Genomic DNA, 21,471 nt, shown 5'->3' with positions numbered 1-21,471 from the left:
TCCTAGATTCAATGCATCTTCAGTTATTTCCTTGGATGAGGAGTGGAAACGGACTCTTTAAATTATCATTTAGACATTAAAAGGATTTTTTTTCTTTTTTTTTTTTTTTGCTTTTTATGGTTTTAATGGTTTTAAGAAAAATCCATAAAATCCATAAAATGTTCAAGAAGAGAGCATTTACTCAAATGCTCTGTGGTAAATCTAGAAGATTTACTATTTCTTTTTAATATGTTATTATTAAATTACTCTCTCCCTCTCTCTCTCTCTCTCTCTCTCTCTCTCATTTGCCATAAACGTAAGGAAGTTTGACACTGACGTATATGATGCGGTTTTATTTGATTTCTATTATCAATACTGATTTCTATGGCTAATATAGGGCGGTTGATACGTATTTAGTTTGTTCGAAGGCTATTTAGACGTCAATGGGATAAATGTTATTCATTTTTACATACACATGACAGTTGCTTATCTACATCCTGTTAAATACTGAGGAAATAAAACGTAAAAAAGAGCACTGAAAATAACTCCTGGGTGATTGCATTTGCATAAATAGGTCGCAAAACCTGCATTCAGTCTTTAATTATGATAAATCAGATACCACTGGTGTGAAAACAAGGCAAGTGCGCGTTTTTGGCGCGTTTTTACCAAGTACAGAGTGTGTTCATTCTCTCCCTTTTATGGTTTTCTGGCTTCTTTTGATACCTGCTCTATAGAGACAGGAAACCCTTCAAGATGCTGCCAGCTGTGACCCATGCGTCTGTGTTATGCTTCCAAACGAGAATAAATATAAGACTCTTTGATGATTCGATCAGGCTGAAATTATTTTATTTCTCGGATTGTGTGCGTTACACGTGCGTGTCTAGTTGTATTTTACAATGCCCCGTTTATTTATGAATTATAAACGCGGTGCAAATACATGACAGTCTGAAAAATGTTTAAAAAAAAGCCGAAACCGAAACCGAACACCGAAACAATCTCACGGTTGGAATGTACCGTTCTGTTATACAATTATTAAAAAATTAAAACCTTCATGAAACATTGGTAAAAATGAAATGGACCATTTCATTTACTCAAACTTCACCTATGCATGATATATTCGAAGTCCATACTTGTAATGTCTTTGTGTTGCACTGTTTAAGATGAATTCATAAAACAACTCAACATATTCCCAACACATTAGTCCTCGTTTGCAATTTTATTGGGAAAAAACTGTCACTATCATCGATGAAAGATATTTATAAAATATAGATAAGTTGCTTAAACAGCAGTCCCTTTGATGATACATACACAAATTGGGGCGTTCTCCAGAGGCTAGCTATAGGCGCAATCATTGGTCGTAAACTTGACCTTGATCCCAGAAAGTCACATGATTCAAAGGTCACCGTCGCCGGATTCCCCAGACCCGCCAGTGGTCACCTTAATCGTGTTGCACAGACCGCTATCTGGGTTGACGAGAATAGCAGCGAGGCCGCCAAACCAGGGGTTGCCACGAGCACTGATGCATTCCAAACCTGAAATTTTATCAAATGGACTAATGAAATAAATGTGTCAATATGTGTCAGAGTCACTTTCACCAGGAAACAATGTACTCTTTACGATTGGCTCTCTATAGAGAAATAGTGGTGGTAAGCAGCTTTAGTTGTGAGATACAATGTAGGTCAGCTTTGAATACGTCTACCTCTGGTTCCAATACAGTCTTTGAGATAGGATAATTTGTCGATTGTGGAATGCATGACAAAAGTGAAAACTAACATATGAAAGTAATAATAATGAAAATAATAATTTGATGAAAATAATTATATAATAAAATTTTTAAAAAATAACAAAAGAAGGAACGGTAATTGAAAAAGAAAAAAAAACTGTTAGGCCTATAAGCACGGAATCGAAGACAAGAACAAAGACAGTCGTACCTTCTCTACAGGAACATCGATTGGCGCTTCCACTTATGGAACAAATAGAGTATTGGCGTCCACGAGAACGGCAGTACCCTCTACCATACCGATTGGACACGCAGCACATTGTTTTGCCACCGTAACAGTCTGTGTCGCTGCTACATCTCTTATAGGCCTATGGCAGAAAGGGAATTATTTCTTTACATCTTTCAAAGATTCTGCATGTTATACCATTGTACTGGGGTAATTAATTAAGGATCGTATACTGCAGGACGAGGGGATGGAAGTTGCCCCTTCCCCTCGAGATATTTGAAAAATAATCTTTTGCGGATCTTAAAAGAAGCGTTAGCCTCTTTCTTTCCCTCGATCAATCATTGCCGACTCTCTTGCTCATCCTTCAGGGAGCTTCTTACTGAGTGCCACATACTTATTTACCCGCTTGGGTGGCATGTGTTAGTATTACGGCTTCAACAGCTGCTTTCCCCAAACATTGTTCTCAGCCTAGGGCGAAGCGCTTACCAGGATTTTTTCAACCAGCCTGACGGTAATCAATTATTTGGTTTCTTCAGTGAATTAGAGCAACATCGTAAAATTTTTGGGGAACCTGTAGGTAGTTGAACAAGGTAGTTGAATAAACTTATTCCATTCAGTCTTCTTTAACTTGGACATTTAAAGACTGTAATTTACGATGCCCAGTTGTGAATCCCAAGTTAATAAAACTATTTTCACCTCAATATATACCCGGTACATGTGATAATAATTACAAATGGACACTGTTTTCATAAGAAATATACCGAGTTTGCACGTACCTTGGCACAGGCGAAAGCCATTACCAACAAAACGACACAAAGGGCAGTCTTCATGGTTTGCGTCTATCCAGTAATAATGACCGTGGTGATGTCATGCCGCACGTGATAAAGACACCGTGGCTGTTTAAAGGCACATGATTGACAAAACACCTGTACAAGGCAATAGTTAAAAATCTTAAAAATACCAACAACATCCCCTTCAATCTCCAAGGTATATAGTATATCCAACCCAAGGCGGATGACAAAATGCCGGCCTGTGCATGTGCATACCAGTTTTCGCGTTCTAAATTTATATTTTTACCGTGACGAGTATAATTGACCGAAAGCCATCACCATTACGTCTATGCCTTAAAATTGGACATTTCGTACTCAAAATTGGTTTTTTGAATCGTCATTATGTGGACGGTTTTGAAAAGGGTGTAACGTGGCGCATCGAGGAGAGGTGTAAAAATCTCAAATAATTGTTTGGCTATATCAATATCGAACGCCTTTTGTGTATCTTTTATGTACACTGGACAAGAATTATGACGCCAAGCAGGGGAGCGGGAGTTACACACTATAATCGCCTTACCAGGCCATGTGTAAGATAAGTTTATACACTTAACATGTTTTACCCTCTTTAAGTAAAGTTTATTATTATTATTATTATTATTTTTATTATTATTATTATTATTGTTGTTGTTTTTGTTGTTATTACCAACGCCTTCGGTCAAACTGAAATATTTCTGACCAGAATTAATAACTTGGATTAATAACTTGGCGTGTGTTGCAGCCAATAGCAATATTGTGGTAGTTGAGAGCTCATTCGTTGCAAAACGGGTCAAGGTCATTGGCCCTATCTCGTAATGGCGATTGGTCCAAGTGGGCACCCTGATCACGCATCACTACCAAGATCGAATCACTTTTAAGCTAGCTCATTTCTGTCTAATCCATCTTACGAAAATTTCATGAAACTGAAAGTCCACCTTTAACCTTTTTGAGTTGCTTTGTAGGCCGGTGACAAATGAACAAAAACAAGCAAACAAACAGACTTACGGGGGTGAATTCATAACCTCCTTGTCGGAGGTAAAATCAGGTTTTACATTCTTTATAATAAAATTGCCTGTTTCGACAATCTCTGAAAATATCTATATGCCCTGCCTGTGATCGCGCACTATAACGAGGATTTGAGTGTCTGTTGACACAGGGTGTGAACGCCAACACCTGGTAACATGACTAAGTCTGTAACAGTTCTTATCGCTTTAAAAATAGCGTGAGCGACCTGCACACTGCAGATGAAATCAATGAATGAGAACTCCTGTGTATCTTCCTGGTCAAATTTTTTAACTCTGCCATGGGGGTGGGGAAGACGTGTGGTACAACATGTAGTAGGACGGGGAGGGGGGACCACCTTTCACTCCATTAAACATATATAACTGCGTGTACTTCTGATAGTACGCACGCGATATGTATATAAGCACCGTAATCAATGCAGCATGTGCCTCTACTAAATGATCTTTCTATGGGCCGAAGAAGGGTATAGGCTAACGGGGACACTGGGATGTTACCGCCCCATGGTTCACTTAACATTTTATAATCACATCATGCCTTTACTCGTACATAAGCGAGACGAAACCATTGTCCTGACCGTGTAGCTTATTTTAGATATAAAAATGATAGGATTAACATAATGGTAATGTGAAAATATTTGATATTCAAAATTCCATTCCTGATTTCTGTATCTCTCTGCTTAACCAAATCAAAGAAACCAGAGCGTGTTTTCAGAATAGGAGTGAATTGTTCGAATGCCAACATTGTAAAATAGTCATGCACATATTTTCACAAAATAAAATGATATCTACTGGACATGGGAATGCAGTTATAGCTTATAACTTACTATGGAATGGGACCTGTGAACTATAAGGAAAGGCTGTGCACAAATTACCACTGAGAGAGAAGCCTTGTTAGAATGTACTTTCACTTCCAGTAATATTAATGGATCCCTGGCAGCAGTTACCTGTATTTCTAAACTGAGAAGATATTGTTTTTAATTGCAGTAAAAGTAAGGGGGAGTACAAATATTCGAAAGGAGTAAAATGAGTATATTCCCTCTATGATTTTCTCAATTCTATCCCTCGATGATCACTTCTATATCATTTCTCCTCGATCTAGCCGTTTCGATAGTATGAGGACTGTTATTCACCCCCCCCCCCCCTCCGGACAAATCTACTCGGACATTTCCCCCCTTCAGTCATGAAATGCTACTGTTCACAATAAACAGTGTAATACTGGGAACAAATTATAATCCCTGCCTTTAATTAAGCTGCATTTCCAAACAAATAATCTCACTTATCCAGGTATTCCTTTGAGGAACTGTCGTTTTAATTGTTTCACCACTACCCAATGACAAATAAACAATGACTTTTAAAACTTGTTTTCCTTTTCTTTTTATATATAATTGTTTAATGTATTTTCTCAACCTGTTATTCAGATAACTGACTAACAATTAAATGAAATGCAGATGAGTTTTAAAATGACATCGATATGCTTTCAGAAGAAAAATGACGATTTTAAAATGTAAAGGCAAATTCACAAATTTTGTCTTTAGCATGTTAAATTATGTTACCTTTCAGGTATGCTTTAGAATATAGGAGAACTTTTTTAATTTTGAGAATATAATTACATACTGTAAATATTCGGTAAATCATTTATGAAACTTACAAATTCTTTGAAAAATTAATTCTAAAATTGTAATTTTTTCTTGGGGGTAGGGGGTATTATCTATGGGGTGATTGACTGGGGTGAGGGAACTGTCCTAGAATCAAAAGGGCCACCATTTCAACATAAGTCTTTAGGTCATTAATAAACAAGATATTACGTGAAGTATTTTTAAAATACTTAATAGATAGTTCACTCTGTAAACTGGTGTCGTTGACGACTAGAGAACCGGTAAAATGCATTTCTGGACAGAAACAAGTTTTTGGCATGTCAGATTTAAGAGCTGATCGAAAAAAGCTTTTAGGGAGAAGTGAAAGGAAATTTTAGGCGGGCACCAAATACTCCTTGTATCATATGTCTTCGTCTTTAACTTTAATTTTCTCTTCCGGAGGAGTTAGTTAAACACTATTCCATGCCTTTAAATGGCTGTGTATGCAACTGAGATTTAAAAAAATTATGAACACATAATGGAGCAAAATAAAGTCATTGCATACCGCGCTTGTTTCTGTGGCCTTTGGGTCGACCAACGACCTCTCTCCCAAAAAAACTGGTACAAAACCTGCCTGCGTTTGCAACATGTGATAAACACATGGGAATGCTTGTGTTCTTGGAAGAAGGGAACTTCCCTTCTCTTATCAAGACTTCACTGATATTGCAAGCAATCTTATCATACCATCCCCTTCCCCCAGATACCAAAAAATCTAGTTTGTAGAAAGATATTCTATTTACGCTTTCGTCTTCTTCTTCTTCTTTTCTCTCTCTCTCTCTCTCTCTCTCTCTCTCTCTCTCTCTCTCGTGTCAAATATCCAAAGCACAAACATACTGGGTATTTTGCACTTCACTGTGTGTGTATACACTTACGCATTACATCATACTACTAGTACATCTTAAAACGCTTTCTCGCTACTGCAAACATTCAGTTGGTAAATACAGCACTACTTCCCGGTTGCGTTATCTGAAAAAAAAAATGATTGGAATATCACCGTTGTGACTTTAATCTTCACTACATACTGAAATTTTGCTACGTGATTTCAAGCGATGAACGCGTTAAAGGATAAGATGAAATCCAGTTCTTCGTAAAGTCGTCCCTGGAAATGAAGATTGAGTAAACAAAACGTATCAAAGGTTTGCAAGACAATTGGCAGGTTGCCAATTATTCGGCAGGTATAAAAGACAAATTAAATCTTCCTTGTCATCATTTCCAAAGGTTTGCTCGTGTTATTACGACATCGGTGCGTTTTCAAGATGTTGCCAACCGTGAACGAGAAGTCGATCGACCCAAGCGTGACCGTTGTCACGGATAGTGCGTCTCCTCGACAAACTGACGCTGAGGTACGTGGCAAGGATACTAAGTTAAAATGATAACAACTGTTCATTTGGGCCAAAAAATGAATTTTCCTGGTGTAAATGATAATTTTTCCATACTTACTGATGGTTAATGAATCCATTTCTACATTCGAAGTTAGTCTCGCCTTTTTTTATGAGAAGTGTTTTTGTAATAATCTCTTATGAGATAATTACAGAGTATAGCCATCTATGGAGGTCACGTGATTGGAAGACAAACACAGATTTAAGAATAATTGCTATAACTGCCGTTTTTGTGGTAAAATAGAAATTATTATATTTTCGTCAGTTTTTTTACTGTGTATTTATAGTAAAATATAGATCTCATACGAAGAGTTGTTATCCTTTTAAGGAAAAAAAAGAGATTCAAAAATTCTTAAATACAGCAAACAGGAATTTATGAGAAAACGAATGATAGAAACGAGGATGTTCGAAAAGCCAACCTATCGAAAGTATGATACAGACATTGAATGAGAAAGTTTAATTTCATAAAAATGAAGCATTATTTTGTTCTATTTCATTTTATTGTATTTTATTTTAATCTAGTTCATTGAGATCGCTGTATGTCTCAAACATTTTGATGTCTATCTAAACTTCCTCGGGGAAAGAGACTATCCAGGCAAATAGAGATCAAAGAGACCGCCGGACTCCTCTTTTGCTGCAGGAGCCTCTTCCTTCTTCTCTTCATCAGCAGCTGAAATTTGATTTAAATCATTTAAGACTTTTTTTATACAAAATCTATAAACATAAACTGCACTATTAATTATGGAAATGTTGTGATACGATGTTGAAGGTCACATTAAAAACTATGTCCGTCTGGAACCGACCAAATTAAGTCAAGAGTGAAATATACAAATAGGTGAATAATGCGGACACCGTCGTAACTAGTTGTGGGGAATCGAACTCCTGTTATCATACTGGTACTGGTAAACCAAGACAAAGGGATTCTTAGTCCTCAAACGGACTACCAAACAAGTTGACTTAACCTCTTTAGACTTAACATGATGTATAAGAGAAAAGGGGTTATAAAGAATTAATGCCAAACGAACTCCAAACAAAGACATTACGTAAAGTTACTTCAAATGCATGTGAATTTGGAAAAGGGGGTTAGAGAATTACGAGGTAAACAAAGACATGATGTGAAGTTACTTAAAGTGCTTGTGAGTCATTTTAAAAATGTCTTCAAAATGTTGGCCACCTTGACTGATTCATACATAAACTTTTGATTTCAGATCAAGGCGTCGTACAAGAAGTACATCATTGTTGCTGTTGCTGTCATTGTTGTTGTTGCTGTTGCTGTCGGTGGAATATTGGGAGCAGTTCACATCTCTAACAATGCAGCACAAGATGTGTGGAAGGTGGGCATACTAACTGTAGTATACTATGTTTGAAGTCTCCATTTATTTACATTCCATGTCTGTTTCTATTGTTTTTATCAATACTGTTTTGTTTTAATGACATGTGTTCTACTTTTTCATAATTCATTCGTTTGGTGTAACAGATTCTGGCGTCATTGTGATGTGGCACTTGTCAATGGCGTACTAACGCGACAGTAACGTCAAAAAAACACTGAAATATCAACGTAATAAGGTGTCTTTCTTCAGGAGTACCACCTTCGTTTCACTAACAAAGACGGCACGAGTGAAAATGAGAATATTAAGGTCAATGTCAAGGACAATGTCACCGTGTACAACGTTCCAGATGAGCGATTTCACGTTGCCATGGATAACCCAAGGGTAAGATAAAACCAAAATATTAATAACAGCACTTTAAAGTTTTTGAAGTATTAAATGGTAAGAATCAGTTGTTTAATTCGGGGTATAAAATATACAGGTAACCTTATCAGCGTCATATTTCCTTTATTAAAATCAAAATTCTGGATGCCATGATGCCGAATCTTACTGAACAGAATATTTCTGGTTATCGGCAGAGAAAGTATGATTACATGACCCAGATAACTGCAATGACTTACTTTCTTTATTGTTGCAGCCTAAAAGAATAAAGGTATTCATAATCACCATTTTAGGGTCTTGTGGTGTACAAAATGGAGATGAACAATAGGTTTGCCTGCTACGTGACGCCAATGAACAAGTCGGACGAGGCTGACAGCAAGGACGTGGCCAACAGTCTTGAAAAGGCTGTAAGTATTTTTTAAAGATTCAAATGTTTTCCAACTCCATGCAGAAATTCAAAGTTTTATCACAAAATTGAGGCCACTGCCCCCCCCCCCCCCCACCCCCACCCTCTTTAACAATCCGTGGAAAATGACGAATTTGATTAAAGTGTTGTTTGATTGAGGCAACCAGTACCATAGAGCATTAAATGTTGAACGAGCAATTCTATTTACGTTTGCTTACTGAATATGGAAAACTGTATGATAATACTTGAAATAGACATTTGACGGGTAGCTTTAGCATATTGCCACACATCGCCCAAAACTCCTTATTTACTGCTTACATACATTTTTTTGGGTAATAAATAAATCTTCAGTGTTCAGTGACTAAATTAATTAACATTAATTAATTAACATGACGTCATAATTGCGATTTTGGGTTAAAGTCGATTTCTCAAGTTTCTCTTTTACCTAAGAACCAACGATCACCGTTAATTTAATGACACTATAGTACTCCAAAACCTTGACAGCGATTTTTCTTAAAAGTCTTATTTAAGATTTTAACATTTATAAAGCAAAATAATGCCTTTGTTTGATGAAAATATGTCATTGAACTCATAATGCCCTAGCAAAAACATTTAAACCGCAATGACGGCATCTGGATGATAATTAAGGGTTACATTATCCTAAATTATTCTTCTTTCAGAGAAACGACGAGATCAATAACCCAGATGAGGATGAACAAACACAATACGTTGCCAACTCCTCTCCAATTAAGGACAGATCCTTCCTTAGTCCCAAAATACGGGACTTTTGTAAGGATCTGGAGGCGTATTGGCTGACGGAGAAGGATGACGGTGCTGTAGATGGCGCCACCACTAAGGCACCGGCAGGTGAGAAAGAAAGGAGGCATTATTATACTTATTCTAATATGTCAAAATGATTTCTTAAATAAGAAAAAAATACAACAAGACCATTGAATCAGTGGAACTCATGCATACCTTTATCTTCATACTTATATTAAGAATGTTTGTTACTTTTATTATATTTTCATCCTATTAAACAATGTGTTGAACTATGCACTTTGGGTCTAAAGGCCTGAAATTCGGAAATACAAAAAAATCAAACTTGAAAGAAGTTATTGCAGCCAGTTAATAAATCGTGGTTGAATCGGCTGACATGGTTAATTATTTTGATCAATATAACGTTTCTTTTAGCTTTGGTACAATATTGGTTTATCGTGTAAGATAAAGATATTGAATCCGTGAGTCAGAGATCGAGTTCTATTGTTCAACTTTGTGAACAAAAAAATGTTACGTATGGCCTTTGCATTAGATGCCAATATGCTTTGGTACTTAAAATTGGTCAATGTGTTTTATGTTGTTTGATGTGTTTTACATTTCAGGGAACAGTCGACAAAAGCGCGGTTGTTACTATCGCCGTATTACTCTTCGTCGATACGTTGTCATTTACCGCTACGGTAGGCGATACGTCAGATATTACTATTACAGTGCAGTGCGTCTCCGTTGCTACGGCTAAATTCGACTGGCTCATCCTAATATCAACCCAGTCATCTTAAGTGTGAGGCTCACGCAAACAAGAGCTCAATAAATCAGCAATCTAAACTGTGATTTTTTTTTAGTTTCTTGATTTAAAATGCACAAAGAATGTTTGACACTTTTGCTTAATTCACGGTTGCTTTTGGATGTCGCTTTGTGCTCAACTTTTCCGGTTAACTAGACTTTAGAAGTACTTTGGCTTAGATTAAGTACGTGCTATCTAATGAACTGAAGAGACATAATGGTCAATTAAAAAGAGATGGTGATATGGTCACCGCCATCTTCTGTTTATGTTAAAACAGATTCTGTGGTTGTCATTTTATTTTGGATGTATTTGCTTTGGTTTGAAATGAAAGATGTTGCATAAATGAGTGCCATTAAAAAAACTTAGTTTCGGTCAATTATTTGAGTTTTAAAGTGCATAAAACATGTGAGTGATTTTGTGAACCATTTGAGTCGTTGAATGCAAGGCATATTTGCGTCATCACTTGTTTGCACTTTGCCCTGTTCTATCGTAAGAGATGAACTAGCTATAACGTTTTGTGAACAGTATCATAAGCGATTTGGTGTTGTTTGAATTGAACTGTGCTAAAGCTTTTGTCATTTCAATAAACTTTTATCAGTAACAAATGGTTGAGTTTTTCATTTTCTGTGAGATCATCAAAATGCCCAATTAATAAAACAACAATTTGTCCTTCACTTCAACATGCATCATTTCAATTGTAAATATAGCGTCATATCTAAGATCCATAGTTATAATGAAGATTTCTTTTATTTTAAAAGGCGTATGCATTGCTTGGAGATGAAGATACGAAGGCAGCGTGCCACGCCTCTTGCAACGCCCCTTGTCACGCACCTTGCCAGGGTGAAAAAAATCTTTCACTAACCTAGTTTCATTTGTCAAGTAGGGCGTGGACTAGGGTGAGGCGCGGCAAGATCGGTGGTCGTAGGTGGCTGGTTCTTACAGCCCAGTTGGTAGGGTGCACGGTTGCAGAAAATCACTAGTTTGTAGCCTGGTTCTAGATAGTTTGCCTCGTCCACCACTCATGTCATTACAATACAATGACCAACGTAATGGAACAAACGCAGGCACTTGTGGGACTCTCCCGTGTTAGAGTATACAATCGCTACGGCCGCACACCCCTCCTCCCTGTCTGGTTTGTCATAATCAGTTTTCAAAAATGACACTAGTTTCTGGTCACGAAAAAAAGTTTTTTTTAAATTTAAATGATTAAACTAAGTCATCAGTCCAGCAAAGTGAGACTTCCAGGGCCCTTTAAGCTTTCTCCGCCGACCTAGTACATTCGATTGTTGGCACCGATCGCCGGTTGTCGCAGTCTCTGAACTCTATTAAAAGAGAGCGTTACAGCCATTATGTTCTACCTTAACAAAAGAAACGCTTTGTTTTACTATATATTTGGCAAAAAGTAACATTCTTTCATCAGCTCCGATATGGTCTAGTGGCTAGGATTCCTGGTTTTCACCCAGGCGGCCCGGGTTCGATTCCCGGTATCGGAACATTTTTTTATTTTGACAGCACGGGTATAGTCTTTCACGGTAAAGGCTTCCTGTGCGCCGTAGACACTACCTGCCTCTTGTCTTTCCTTCCGTCCTCTCCCATTTCCCTCGAATAAAAGACTAAGTCTCACGGTGTCATCGCCGTATTTTAAAAATGACAATAGATGGCGTTGCCAAAGTGTTTTTTGAAAAAAAGAAATAGAAAAAAAAGAAACATCAGTTTCTTGGTTTTTAAAAATCGTTAAGACACTTCAGCGCCCTGCATTCATATAATATTAGATTAACCTCGACGCATTTTCCGTGTCCTTTCTTCGCAAACGCATCGAACATACGCAGATGCACCGTATCTGAAAAAAATACCTTATAGATTTCAGTTTTGACAGAGAGAAAATAATGATTGTGACAAAAATGGTTCTTCGCTGAGGACAGTAACCAGTTTCTCGACATTCTGCAACTGTACAGGTGCCATTCGTTCTATATACTGACCAGATATTTTCGGTTAAACTTAACATGCGCTTATTATCAGTGGGACCCGGGCGTCCATTAATTCAGAGGATTAACATTCTGGTAACACCTGTCCACGGTACAGGGGTTAAGCACCACATTACATGGACGATGGCTCGGCGCCAAATAACGTTATAGTTGCTATATGGACGGAAAAGGAGAAATTATTTGCTCGGTTCAATAATTGGTTGGAGTTGGTGGTGAGAGCGGGGAGTCACCCTGTGTTGCTCGAGCAAGAACACCTTAACGACCGAGTGATAAAATACTGAGGTAGACGCCTGTGCGAGGTTAGCAGTTATTGAATGTGGGGTAAATAACGACGCCAGTCTTTACTAAAGGCGTTCAGATTTAAAAATAAATCCAATCTTATAACCCCAAACTAAGAGTTTTAGATTTTATTAATTATAAAATGTTTGAATTAAATATTTTGTTTTTTATGCCTTGCAATTTTTTTTGTCTACCGTTATCCCCAGACAATGTGCCAATAAAGTTTGACTTTTAACCAAATTGAAAACATTAATGTCCTTGTCACATTTATCCCAACAGAACGCTTCCCGTGACTTTGACTACGGAGAGAAGACCTTAATTTACTAATGGCTACTCAGAGCTCGTGCGCCAGAACACGACAATGCTGTGATCTCATGTCAACACGCGACGATGGAGACAGTACCTGTGTCATATCTGCTTTACATTTCATTTGTAAACATAAATATTTACCACAGAAGTCTGTCGTTAAATCCGCATCGACAATTTGTTCACCGCTGTTCACAAGCCCATTGCCATCTCATATAATTGCACAGCCAGTGTTACCTGTAGACTCTTTGGCAGCTTGCAAATAAAGCAAACAAACAAAGCATTACCCTCTACCAGGGCCACAGATTGATTTTTCACTAGATATTAACGGATGTGTCTCTGGTTAAATAGATGGCTAATCGCTGCACTGTGCAAATCGCCTGAGGAAATATGTCCACAGTAATAATTGCGGCCCTGGTAGATGGTAACAAAGCATAACCCTCCGGTCGCTTTGCAGTGTATCTCCTATCCATTTTTATGCATGAATGTATATTGATATGCCCTCTTATGTTTTAGATAAAAAACCAAAGCTATTAGTTTACTCTATTTTGTTTAGCAAACTAGGAGTTATATTATCGGTTCAGTTCTCCGAGGTAGCCTAATAGTTTTTTATGCTTAATTAATAAGGCACAAAACACGCCTGACATACATGCACAAAACGATACTGATCTGCTGAAAACAATCTGTGCAGGTTATGAGTTAGCTCACCACATAAAGTATTAGATATTTCGCTAAATTTCAACTGATAAGTTTAAAGAACGTTTATATAAATATCCTATCAATATTTCACTAATGCCCCCCCCCCCCCGCCTTTCCTTCAAAATCAGTTTATTTCATGAGATTTTGATATGATCGATCGAGTTTGGTTGACCGTCAATTGGTTACTCTTGTTTATCAATTCTTCCTGGGCGCTAAGTATCTCTTTCAGTGGGGATTTACTGAGTGGATCAAATCATGAGTGAATCAAATTCAAAGAGATGGGCTTATTAGACGAGTCTGCTTCCTATTCTTTTTATGCGTTTGATTGCACAAATTAATGTGTGATGGTTATATCCTGTTTTTTTTTGTTTTGTATTCTTTTCTGAGATGAATATTTTTCCTAAACTTGAAATAATTCGAAAATAATTGCCATGAGGAAAACCATCACTGTGAAAATAAACAAAGTTGGGGTTGATGGCAGTCTGACAAAAGAAGAAAGAAAAGCATGTTCATGTGCGCCGGGGAATTTTGTTTTCGTTCAAACGATGAGAAAAACAGTAACTTGATACATCAGAAAATTGAAGCTCCTGACTCATTTCAGACTCCCCTGTGTAAAATTGTTATTTCGGAGATCGGAATAACCAATGTGCATATAAATACAGTGAGAATCAATCTTTGCTTTAGCGTTTACCACAATTGATTTAGCGGATGCTTTGACATTGGCTATACAGCATTGGTCAAAAAGGTTGTCCCACCCCCATTTCCATGTACTTTTATTTACAAATGATCACCTAACAGCTGTTAATTGTTAGAAATAGTGTTTTTTATTATGTATACCGTGTCTAACATAATTAATGGTTTAAAAAATACAAAATAGTGGTGAAAATATACATTTTATACCATTTAGTAAAATTTATATGAGGTACCCCCTCAAATCGACTGTTTCACTGTGACTTCTAAAGATGTAAAGAAATTACTATAAAATTAAAAAGACGCCATCAAATGTCACCAAATTCACACACAATTAGCATTAGGGTGTGCTCATTAAAGATCACGTGCCTAACAGCGTGTGCGTCTACCGCGTACTGCACTTATTTCCTGTAGACGGCGCGACAAGCCTTCAAGACGGGTTACAATTCTGTTTTGTGGGATATTGTCCCATTCTTCTTAAACAAGTTGGGGGAGTTGGTCCACGCTTTTATGGGGTTGGTTCTCCTTTGCATTGCACACTCCAATACATGTCACAGTTGATTAGTAAGTTTGATATCAGGGCTCAAAGATGGTGGTTCCATCCTTAGACCATTATGTTTCTTCAACAAACAGTTGCCAGGCGAGAGGTGTGAGCAAGTGTGCAGTCACGATAAAGCCTGAAGTTAACCCCAAAGTCAATTCTTGCAGATGGAATGAGATATCAGCTGAGAATGCTACGTTCAGTGATCCCACAGGCACCTGAACCTGGCCATCCATCACTGGAAGGAAGTTGATTTTGATGCAGAATCAAATTATTTCTTGTATCCCATCGATGGTCAAAGAGGGTCCATAGACATGTTAAAAAATGCCTCTTGGAAGGATGTGTGCAGGATAATATCGCCTGAGGTGTTAGATCAATCCGCATTTGGAGAACATTCCAAGCCCATGGTATTAGTACATTGTTCCTTTTGGAACAAAACGTAACAGGGGCATTTTGATGTAACATTCTCAACAGAAATCTCACTCCATTTGCAAGAGGTGACTTCAGGGATACTACTGGCTTCATTGTGACGACGCACTTGCTCACAGCTCTCGTCTGGCAAACGATTTGTTGCAGAAACACAGGGCTCTGAGGATGGGACAACCGTCTTTGAGTCCTGATATTAATCCTACTGAGCACCTGTGGCATAAATTGGAATGTGCATTGCAGAGGAGAACCAATTCCTAAATAATCTTGACTAATTCCGCCACGCTCTTTAGGATGAATGGGACAATATCCCACATAACAGAATTGTTACCCATGTTGGAGGCTTTTCGCGCCGTCTACAGGAGATAATTGCAGTACGCGGTAGACGCACACGCTGTTAGGCACGTGATCTTTAACGAGCACACCCTAATGGTAATTGTGTGTGAATTTGGTGACATTTGATGGCACCTTTTCAATTTTATAGACATTTCTTTACATCTGTAGTAGTAACAGTGAAACAGTCGATTTGAGGGGGTACCTCTTATAAATTTTACTAAATGGTATAAAATATGTATATTTTCACCACTATTTTGTATTTTTTTAACCATTAATCATGTTAGACACGGTATCCGTGATAAAAAGCACTATTTCTAACAGTTCACAGCTGTGAGGTGATCATTTGTAAATAAAAGTACATGGAAATGGGGGTGGGACAACCTTTTTGACCAATGCTGTATATCCAACACGAACTGACATCAAATTATACGAGCATTTTGCTAGATTAGGATATTTTGACAAAACACTTGACATATTATCAATAACACACGTTCAAAGGATGCATTTTTCTTCGGTATGAAACTAATTCAAACAATGTGAATCGTGATCTTTGATTCACTCTTGGCTACACAAGAGGAAGAACATCCTGCGCTTTGGTGTGTTATTTCCACCGCGCCATGTTAGATTGCGTGACAATTTTCATGTAACAATATTTTTTCGTCAAAACCTGTACATTTTAGGAATCACTTCAGCTGCTGATTGTTTACATGATTTCGAGTGGTACGTGGCTGTTGGACACTCACGCCTATGTTGTTATAGTTCATTAAACCATTTTGACATGCAGTCTACATCTATCATAAGCAACATTTTTGCTTCGTCGTCTTTCTCCGGCGCTTAAAAACACTAGAGTTCACTATAGCAGGTGTGAAAGAAAAAAAATGAGATCCCGTTTTTTTTTTTTTTTTACATGACTTCAGTAAATACCACAGAAACACTATAGATAAGAAGCAAATTATTCACAAGCCCCTTCAGTGGCATTCACCATCCTGTTTGCTACATGTTTTTCAATCCAGGGCTAAGGTGTCAGTGATTGCAATTAAGCCCCAGATAAGTGAAGTACAAACTTGAAACAACTTTTGTGTAAACCATTTAAACGTGTCATTATTTTAATCCATTCCTCCATCGGAGGGCTGTGTGTATCAGTGTATGCACAAGTATAAATATAAAAAAACAGACATTCAGGCTTATTTAAGACACTTTATGCGCCTTACGGTATAGTTAATGTCTTATACTATGTCATGCAGTCATGAAATTCGTCAATTTTTATATGAAATATTTGATGATATTTTAAATAGGAAACACCAACCGAGCAATAAAAGCTGCAGCATAGAGCCAGGTACCTTAAGTTATGCAGCAGTTTGTATTAACCAGATTAATCTATCTATAACCAGGTCAGGTTATCACATACAAGCTTTATTGAATCTTCTAACTGGGGAGAAAAAATGAAACGTGATGGGGACTAAAGAAAGGCAAACACTATATAGGTAAGAACAATGTTTAATTGGCTGTTGTAAAAAATATACATTTTGGAGCAAAATCACAGGTACGTGCTCAGGAAAGTGGACATTTTAAAAGAGAACAGATTCACGATTTGACAGGGGTACAGTAAACACGACAATGATCTTAAGTAGACCTTAATTGTTTTCATGTTTTTGACAACACATCGTTCAAATGCAATAAGTACGTCTCGATGAGTATCTAATCAATGCATGACACGAAGCTAGTCTCCTATAAGGTAATCCAATAACACGAAGGAGCTCTTGGAGTATTGCGGCATGCCAAATGTCCTCTACACGTGACAACATATTGCATCCAAAGACCAACATGTCAACACTTAATGTTCAAGCCACCAGTTTCTGTTCTCAAGCTCTCTGTGAAAATGAAAGCAGCGCCTCCCTTCAAATATAAGTGTAAAGCCTCAGCCCTGTTTCAAAGCTGTATATGGTAATATAAACCGACCAGTTAAATTCCATTTGGCGACACGTATCTGCAGTGACAATACATTTATTATAGAGGAAACTCGAGTGGTTAAAGTACTCGTTGGATACAAAGGATGCAGATGGCCAGGTTCTCGGCCTCCCACGCAAAGACTGCTTCAAGAGCCACGTTTAAGTGTTGCTGTCTTCCTTGCGGATAAAGTATTGAAGTTCACTACACCACTGTACAAGTAAACCCTCTCTTACAAATCGATTGTCGATATCTTTGTCTTGAGAAACATCACCATCGGCATCTAGGAAGATGTAGAAATGTTAAGAACATACATTACATTGTCAAATCAAAAAACTGTAAAAGTTATAAAATATTGAGATTAAATAGGTCCAGTCTTTGTCAAGAAGTGGCCATACAAGTGCCAGCTTCAACACGAACAAATTGCGCGACATTATTGGGTTTCGGGCACATGGTGGGTTGTAGATTTCGACAAAACGACGCTTTCCACCGGAGAAGTTTCGCATTGTATCAAATTTTGATCTAGGGTTTAATGCCATTTCTCAATTCGAGCCAGATGAAGGGATAAAAAGGCCAACATTATCAAAACCTAACAACCCCACCCCACTCGCCCTGCGCATCTTATAATGATACTTCAGCTGACCCCAGCGCCCTGTAACTGATGCAGACTGGGTGTATAGATTCAAAGGCTAGCTTAGGATTATTACGCAATATGGTCGTCGAATGACGTCAATCAGTCTATTTGTCAACAATTCTACTACCAGTTGAAGTGCGTCTGAGATAAATTGCCTTGACAACATTACCAGTGTTTTGGGTCTCAAGTTTTACTATAAATAATTCAAAGATAGAAAATTATGTCAGACATCTGTTGATGTGTCATTGAAAGAGATTCACCAATGTAATATTTATCTTACAGCAGACAGCTAAACCGCCGTCACCGCCATGCGCCGTGATTCAACCCTGTTTAAATAATTAGTTTTGTTCGTTTTGATGGTAATATTTTTCGTAAGGTACTTACCGCGTTAGTGCCATTTTCTGTCTATTTGTAACTCCTCGAAGACATCTGGACTCGTTTTTTGGGAGTTTTCTGCCCGTTTCTGATCGGCTAGATAAGTAACCCTTGGGGAATTTTGCTGTCTGTTATTTTGTTTCATGCGCTCAATTTGGGCCGCTGCAAGTACTGTATACGGTAAAGCTGAAACATGAAACAGAATGCATTTTTACGGGATTCACAACCTACGATAAAAAAAATTATAGATTATCTTTTGACCTTACGTTGATTTTTGTCATTCCAAGAGCTCTCTCTGAATCGCACTTTAAATAGCATCATGATGGATGACCTCTCAAAATAGCATTTTTGTCTTTTGCAGTCTGGAAATGGCATTGCTATTTATCCTTCTTGTTCGTTTTTCTTCTTTTTCAGTTTATAATTGTTTGCCTTTGGGTGACTTTTATAATCAGTTCACTCTCTTTCTTATATTGTACTATTTTTTTGTGATTTGATCATGTTAAGTTTACATAAAGTTCATTAGATATAAACAAATTAACACAGAAAAACAATTCGAATACATATAAAAATATATGTATATTTGAAGAAGAAAGTATTCTGAGTTTGGTTCATTGACAGCTCTTTATTTATTTCTTTTACTGTCAAGAGCGTAAGTCTACGACGGGTTTCACATAAAAGTAAATGAAATTCCCCAGAGATATTGTTCGAATTCTCAACGGGTAATTTTTCGGTCTTTGAAAGGCATTTGCATGTACTATATATTAACCTTGCTAGTACTTAAGGTTAACTGAAACACTATTAAATAGTCAAAATAACTCTTAAATACTCCACACTTACTTCTTTTGTCGTTGTCTTTCCATCTGAACGCTCGTTTGAGATTCAAACTTTGTCCAATATCCACCGCAAAAGACAAAACTACCAGAGCGCCAAGGATCCCCGTGGCAGTACACTTGAACAGCATTTTTAACACGCAAACGCACTTGCTGGTGGTCGTGATGAAACAGACTCCGCGCGCTGCGTGTGCAGGCCTATATGAGGACTTGGTATGACGAAACGTATTCCCCGCGAGACCTACGACACGTTCTGTGAGACGATCAGCTGATGGCTTCTTCCGTTTGTTTTTGCCGGCGAAAAGTGCCTGCTAATCGATATCTTACAAGTACCCTCTTGCGCTTTCTTGGAGGGGTTGTAAACGGAAATGGCATCGTCTTAAATATTTCCTTTAGTCTTTTAAGATAACCTGTGTTGATGTTTGGAAGCACGTTTCATTTTATTCTAAAGATAGTCATTCGACAATTGTTTTTTATCTGTTGCCTTGTGCCAAAACAGACGTTTTTGCTTTTCCATACATTTGTCACAAATTACATATAATAAACGGAAGTTGAATAAAAGAGTTTACTTGGTAAACGTTTTAGAAGTGCACTTAAAATTAAAGGGTCAAAGACATTATCAGGAAGAATAGTGTTTCTAAGCGGTTTCTTATCAGTATAGTCCTTGACACCGCTCTGGAGAGTAATCAGTACACGTTAATACGTGACTACAACAATTGAGCATACTTTAATAGTGTAATGGAAGCCGCCTCTTCTTGCGATACTTATTATCCACTACAACATTGCTTCATAAATCTATTATCTATCAATTACCCCTTCTTCCAAAACGCTCTTTTATACCAAATAGCGGGTAATTATCCAATTTACGTCAGCCAGACTCCGCCGTTTGTTCGTAATGCATTGCTTTCATTGACCAGGAAACTATAGATTGCGCTTGTGAATGAACCTAGCATCGGATAAGCCGAGGTGAACTAACTAATAAAGGAATAAACATGAATAAATCATCATTTTCAGCACAATGTGAGTTGAATTTGGGTAACAGAGTCCAATTGAGAGTTAGTATATTGTCAATGAATCCCAGTCTTATTCTTCAATAGTGCCGTATTGGTTCCGACAACTGGGTTCATTGATGTGCATTGCCTCCAACAGTGTTGTTAATGGGGATGAAATTGGCATATCATTAGTCCAAACTATATTAGATCTATCATTGATTATTACGATCATCAACTTAAATGTCCTGTATATTTTCCCAGTAATTTACACTTAATATGTCGACTAAGAATGGCCATTACGTTATTTCCCCTTGAACTGTCATCGACATCAAAGAAACCATACAACTGTCTCCAAAATGTCTTCAAACTCCAGTGCCTTGTTTGCATATCTGTTGTTTTCTTTTTTCTTTATCCTCTCTCTCTCTCTCTCTCTCTCTCTCTCTCTCTCTCTTGCAATCCATTCACCATTGCATCTTACCTCTGCAATGGGAAAACAATTTTATTAACAGAACCTACGGAGCGATTCCTTCCGCTGTCCCTCTGCCGTTAAATGTCACGATGCCACGACTGGTAAAATAGAACATATTATATGCCAGTCTAGGTCAATCTGTTTACTGGCATTCAAAACGTAACTCCTATCCTTTTTAACCCCATTATATGCATAGTTCAAATCAAGATAACCCTGGATTTCTGGGGTTCCTGGAAACTCGCCTACTGCTTTCAGAATGCCTCTGGCGTTTCTAGTAGCTGCTGATAGTAGAGGAGTGAGTTTCCAGGGACTTTGGACACGTGTGGTGGCGGAAATATAACAAATTCCACTTTAATAATTATAATGATAGCAATATTCTATCTCTGAAAATCACACCACACAAACGTCTCAGCGTTGTTGACATATATCATTACATGTAAAATTATAATATTACAAAGTTTAACTTAAAACAAATGAAAAGGAATAAAAGCCAAAAGAGACATCAGCCAAAGTAATAATGTTT

At 37.6% G+C, this 21,471-nt stretch overlaps 2 protein-coding genes, 1 long non-coding RNA gene and 1 other non-coding gene across 4 annotated transcripts; 2 read left to right on the top strand and 2 right to left on the bottom strand.

Moving 5' to 3' along the window:
• Positions 1-1,100: 1,100 nt before the first annotated feature.
• LOC106158384 (uncharacterized) lies at positions 1,101-2,944 on the bottom strand. The gene is made up of 3 exons (XM_086998105.1): positions 2,702-2,944; positions 1,911-2,067; positions 1,101-1,511 (listed from the first exon to the last, which is right to left on the bottom strand). The coding sequence occupies exons 1-3, from the start codon at positions 2,753-2,755 to the stop codon at positions 1,372-1,374; spliced, it is 351 nt and encodes a 116-aa protein (XP_086854231.1). The 5' UTR covers positions 2,756-2,944; the 3' UTR covers positions 1,101-1,371.
• A 3,595-nt stretch (positions 2,945-6,539) lies between these two features.
• Positions 6,540-11,044, top strand: LOC106158347 (uncharacterized). Its single transcript, XM_013534280.2, has 6 exons — positions 6,540-6,730; positions 7,975-8,100; positions 8,347-8,478; positions 8,769-8,882; positions 9,562-9,748; positions 10,261-11,044. The coding sequence occupies exons 1-6, from the start codon at positions 6,644-6,646 to the stop codon at positions 10,392-10,394; spliced, it is 780 nt and encodes a 259-aa protein (XP_013389734.2). The 5' UTR covers positions 6,540-6,643; the 3' UTR covers positions 10,395-11,044.
• An 816-nt stretch (positions 11,045-11,860) lies between these two features.
• Trnae-uuc (transfer RNA glutamic acid (anticodon UUC)) lies at positions 11,861-11,932 on the top strand. The gene has a single exon. It is a non-coding gene; the product is annotated as a tRNA-Glu (tRNA).
• A 5,256-nt stretch (positions 11,933-17,188) lies between these two features.
• LOC106158440 (uncharacterized) lies at positions 17,189-19,836 on the bottom strand. Its single transcript, XR_001237914.2, has 3 exons — positions 19,495-19,836; positions 18,667-18,843; positions 17,189-17,931 (listed from the first exon to the last, which is right to left on the bottom strand). It is a non-coding gene; the product is annotated as an uncharacterized LOC106158440 (long non-coding RNA).
• Positions 19,837-21,471: the final 1,635 nt, after the last annotated feature.

This window comes from Lingula anatina, chromosome 10 (assembly GCF_051362555.1).
Source record: "Lingula anatina isolate TDL-2025a chromosome 10, LinAna3.0, whole genome shotgun sequence".
NCBI classification, from domain to species: Eukaryota; Metazoa; Brachiopoda; class Lingulata; order Lingulida; family Lingulidae; genus Lingula; species Lingula anatina.
This window is presented reverse-complemented; position numbering and strand designations above follow the sequence as displayed.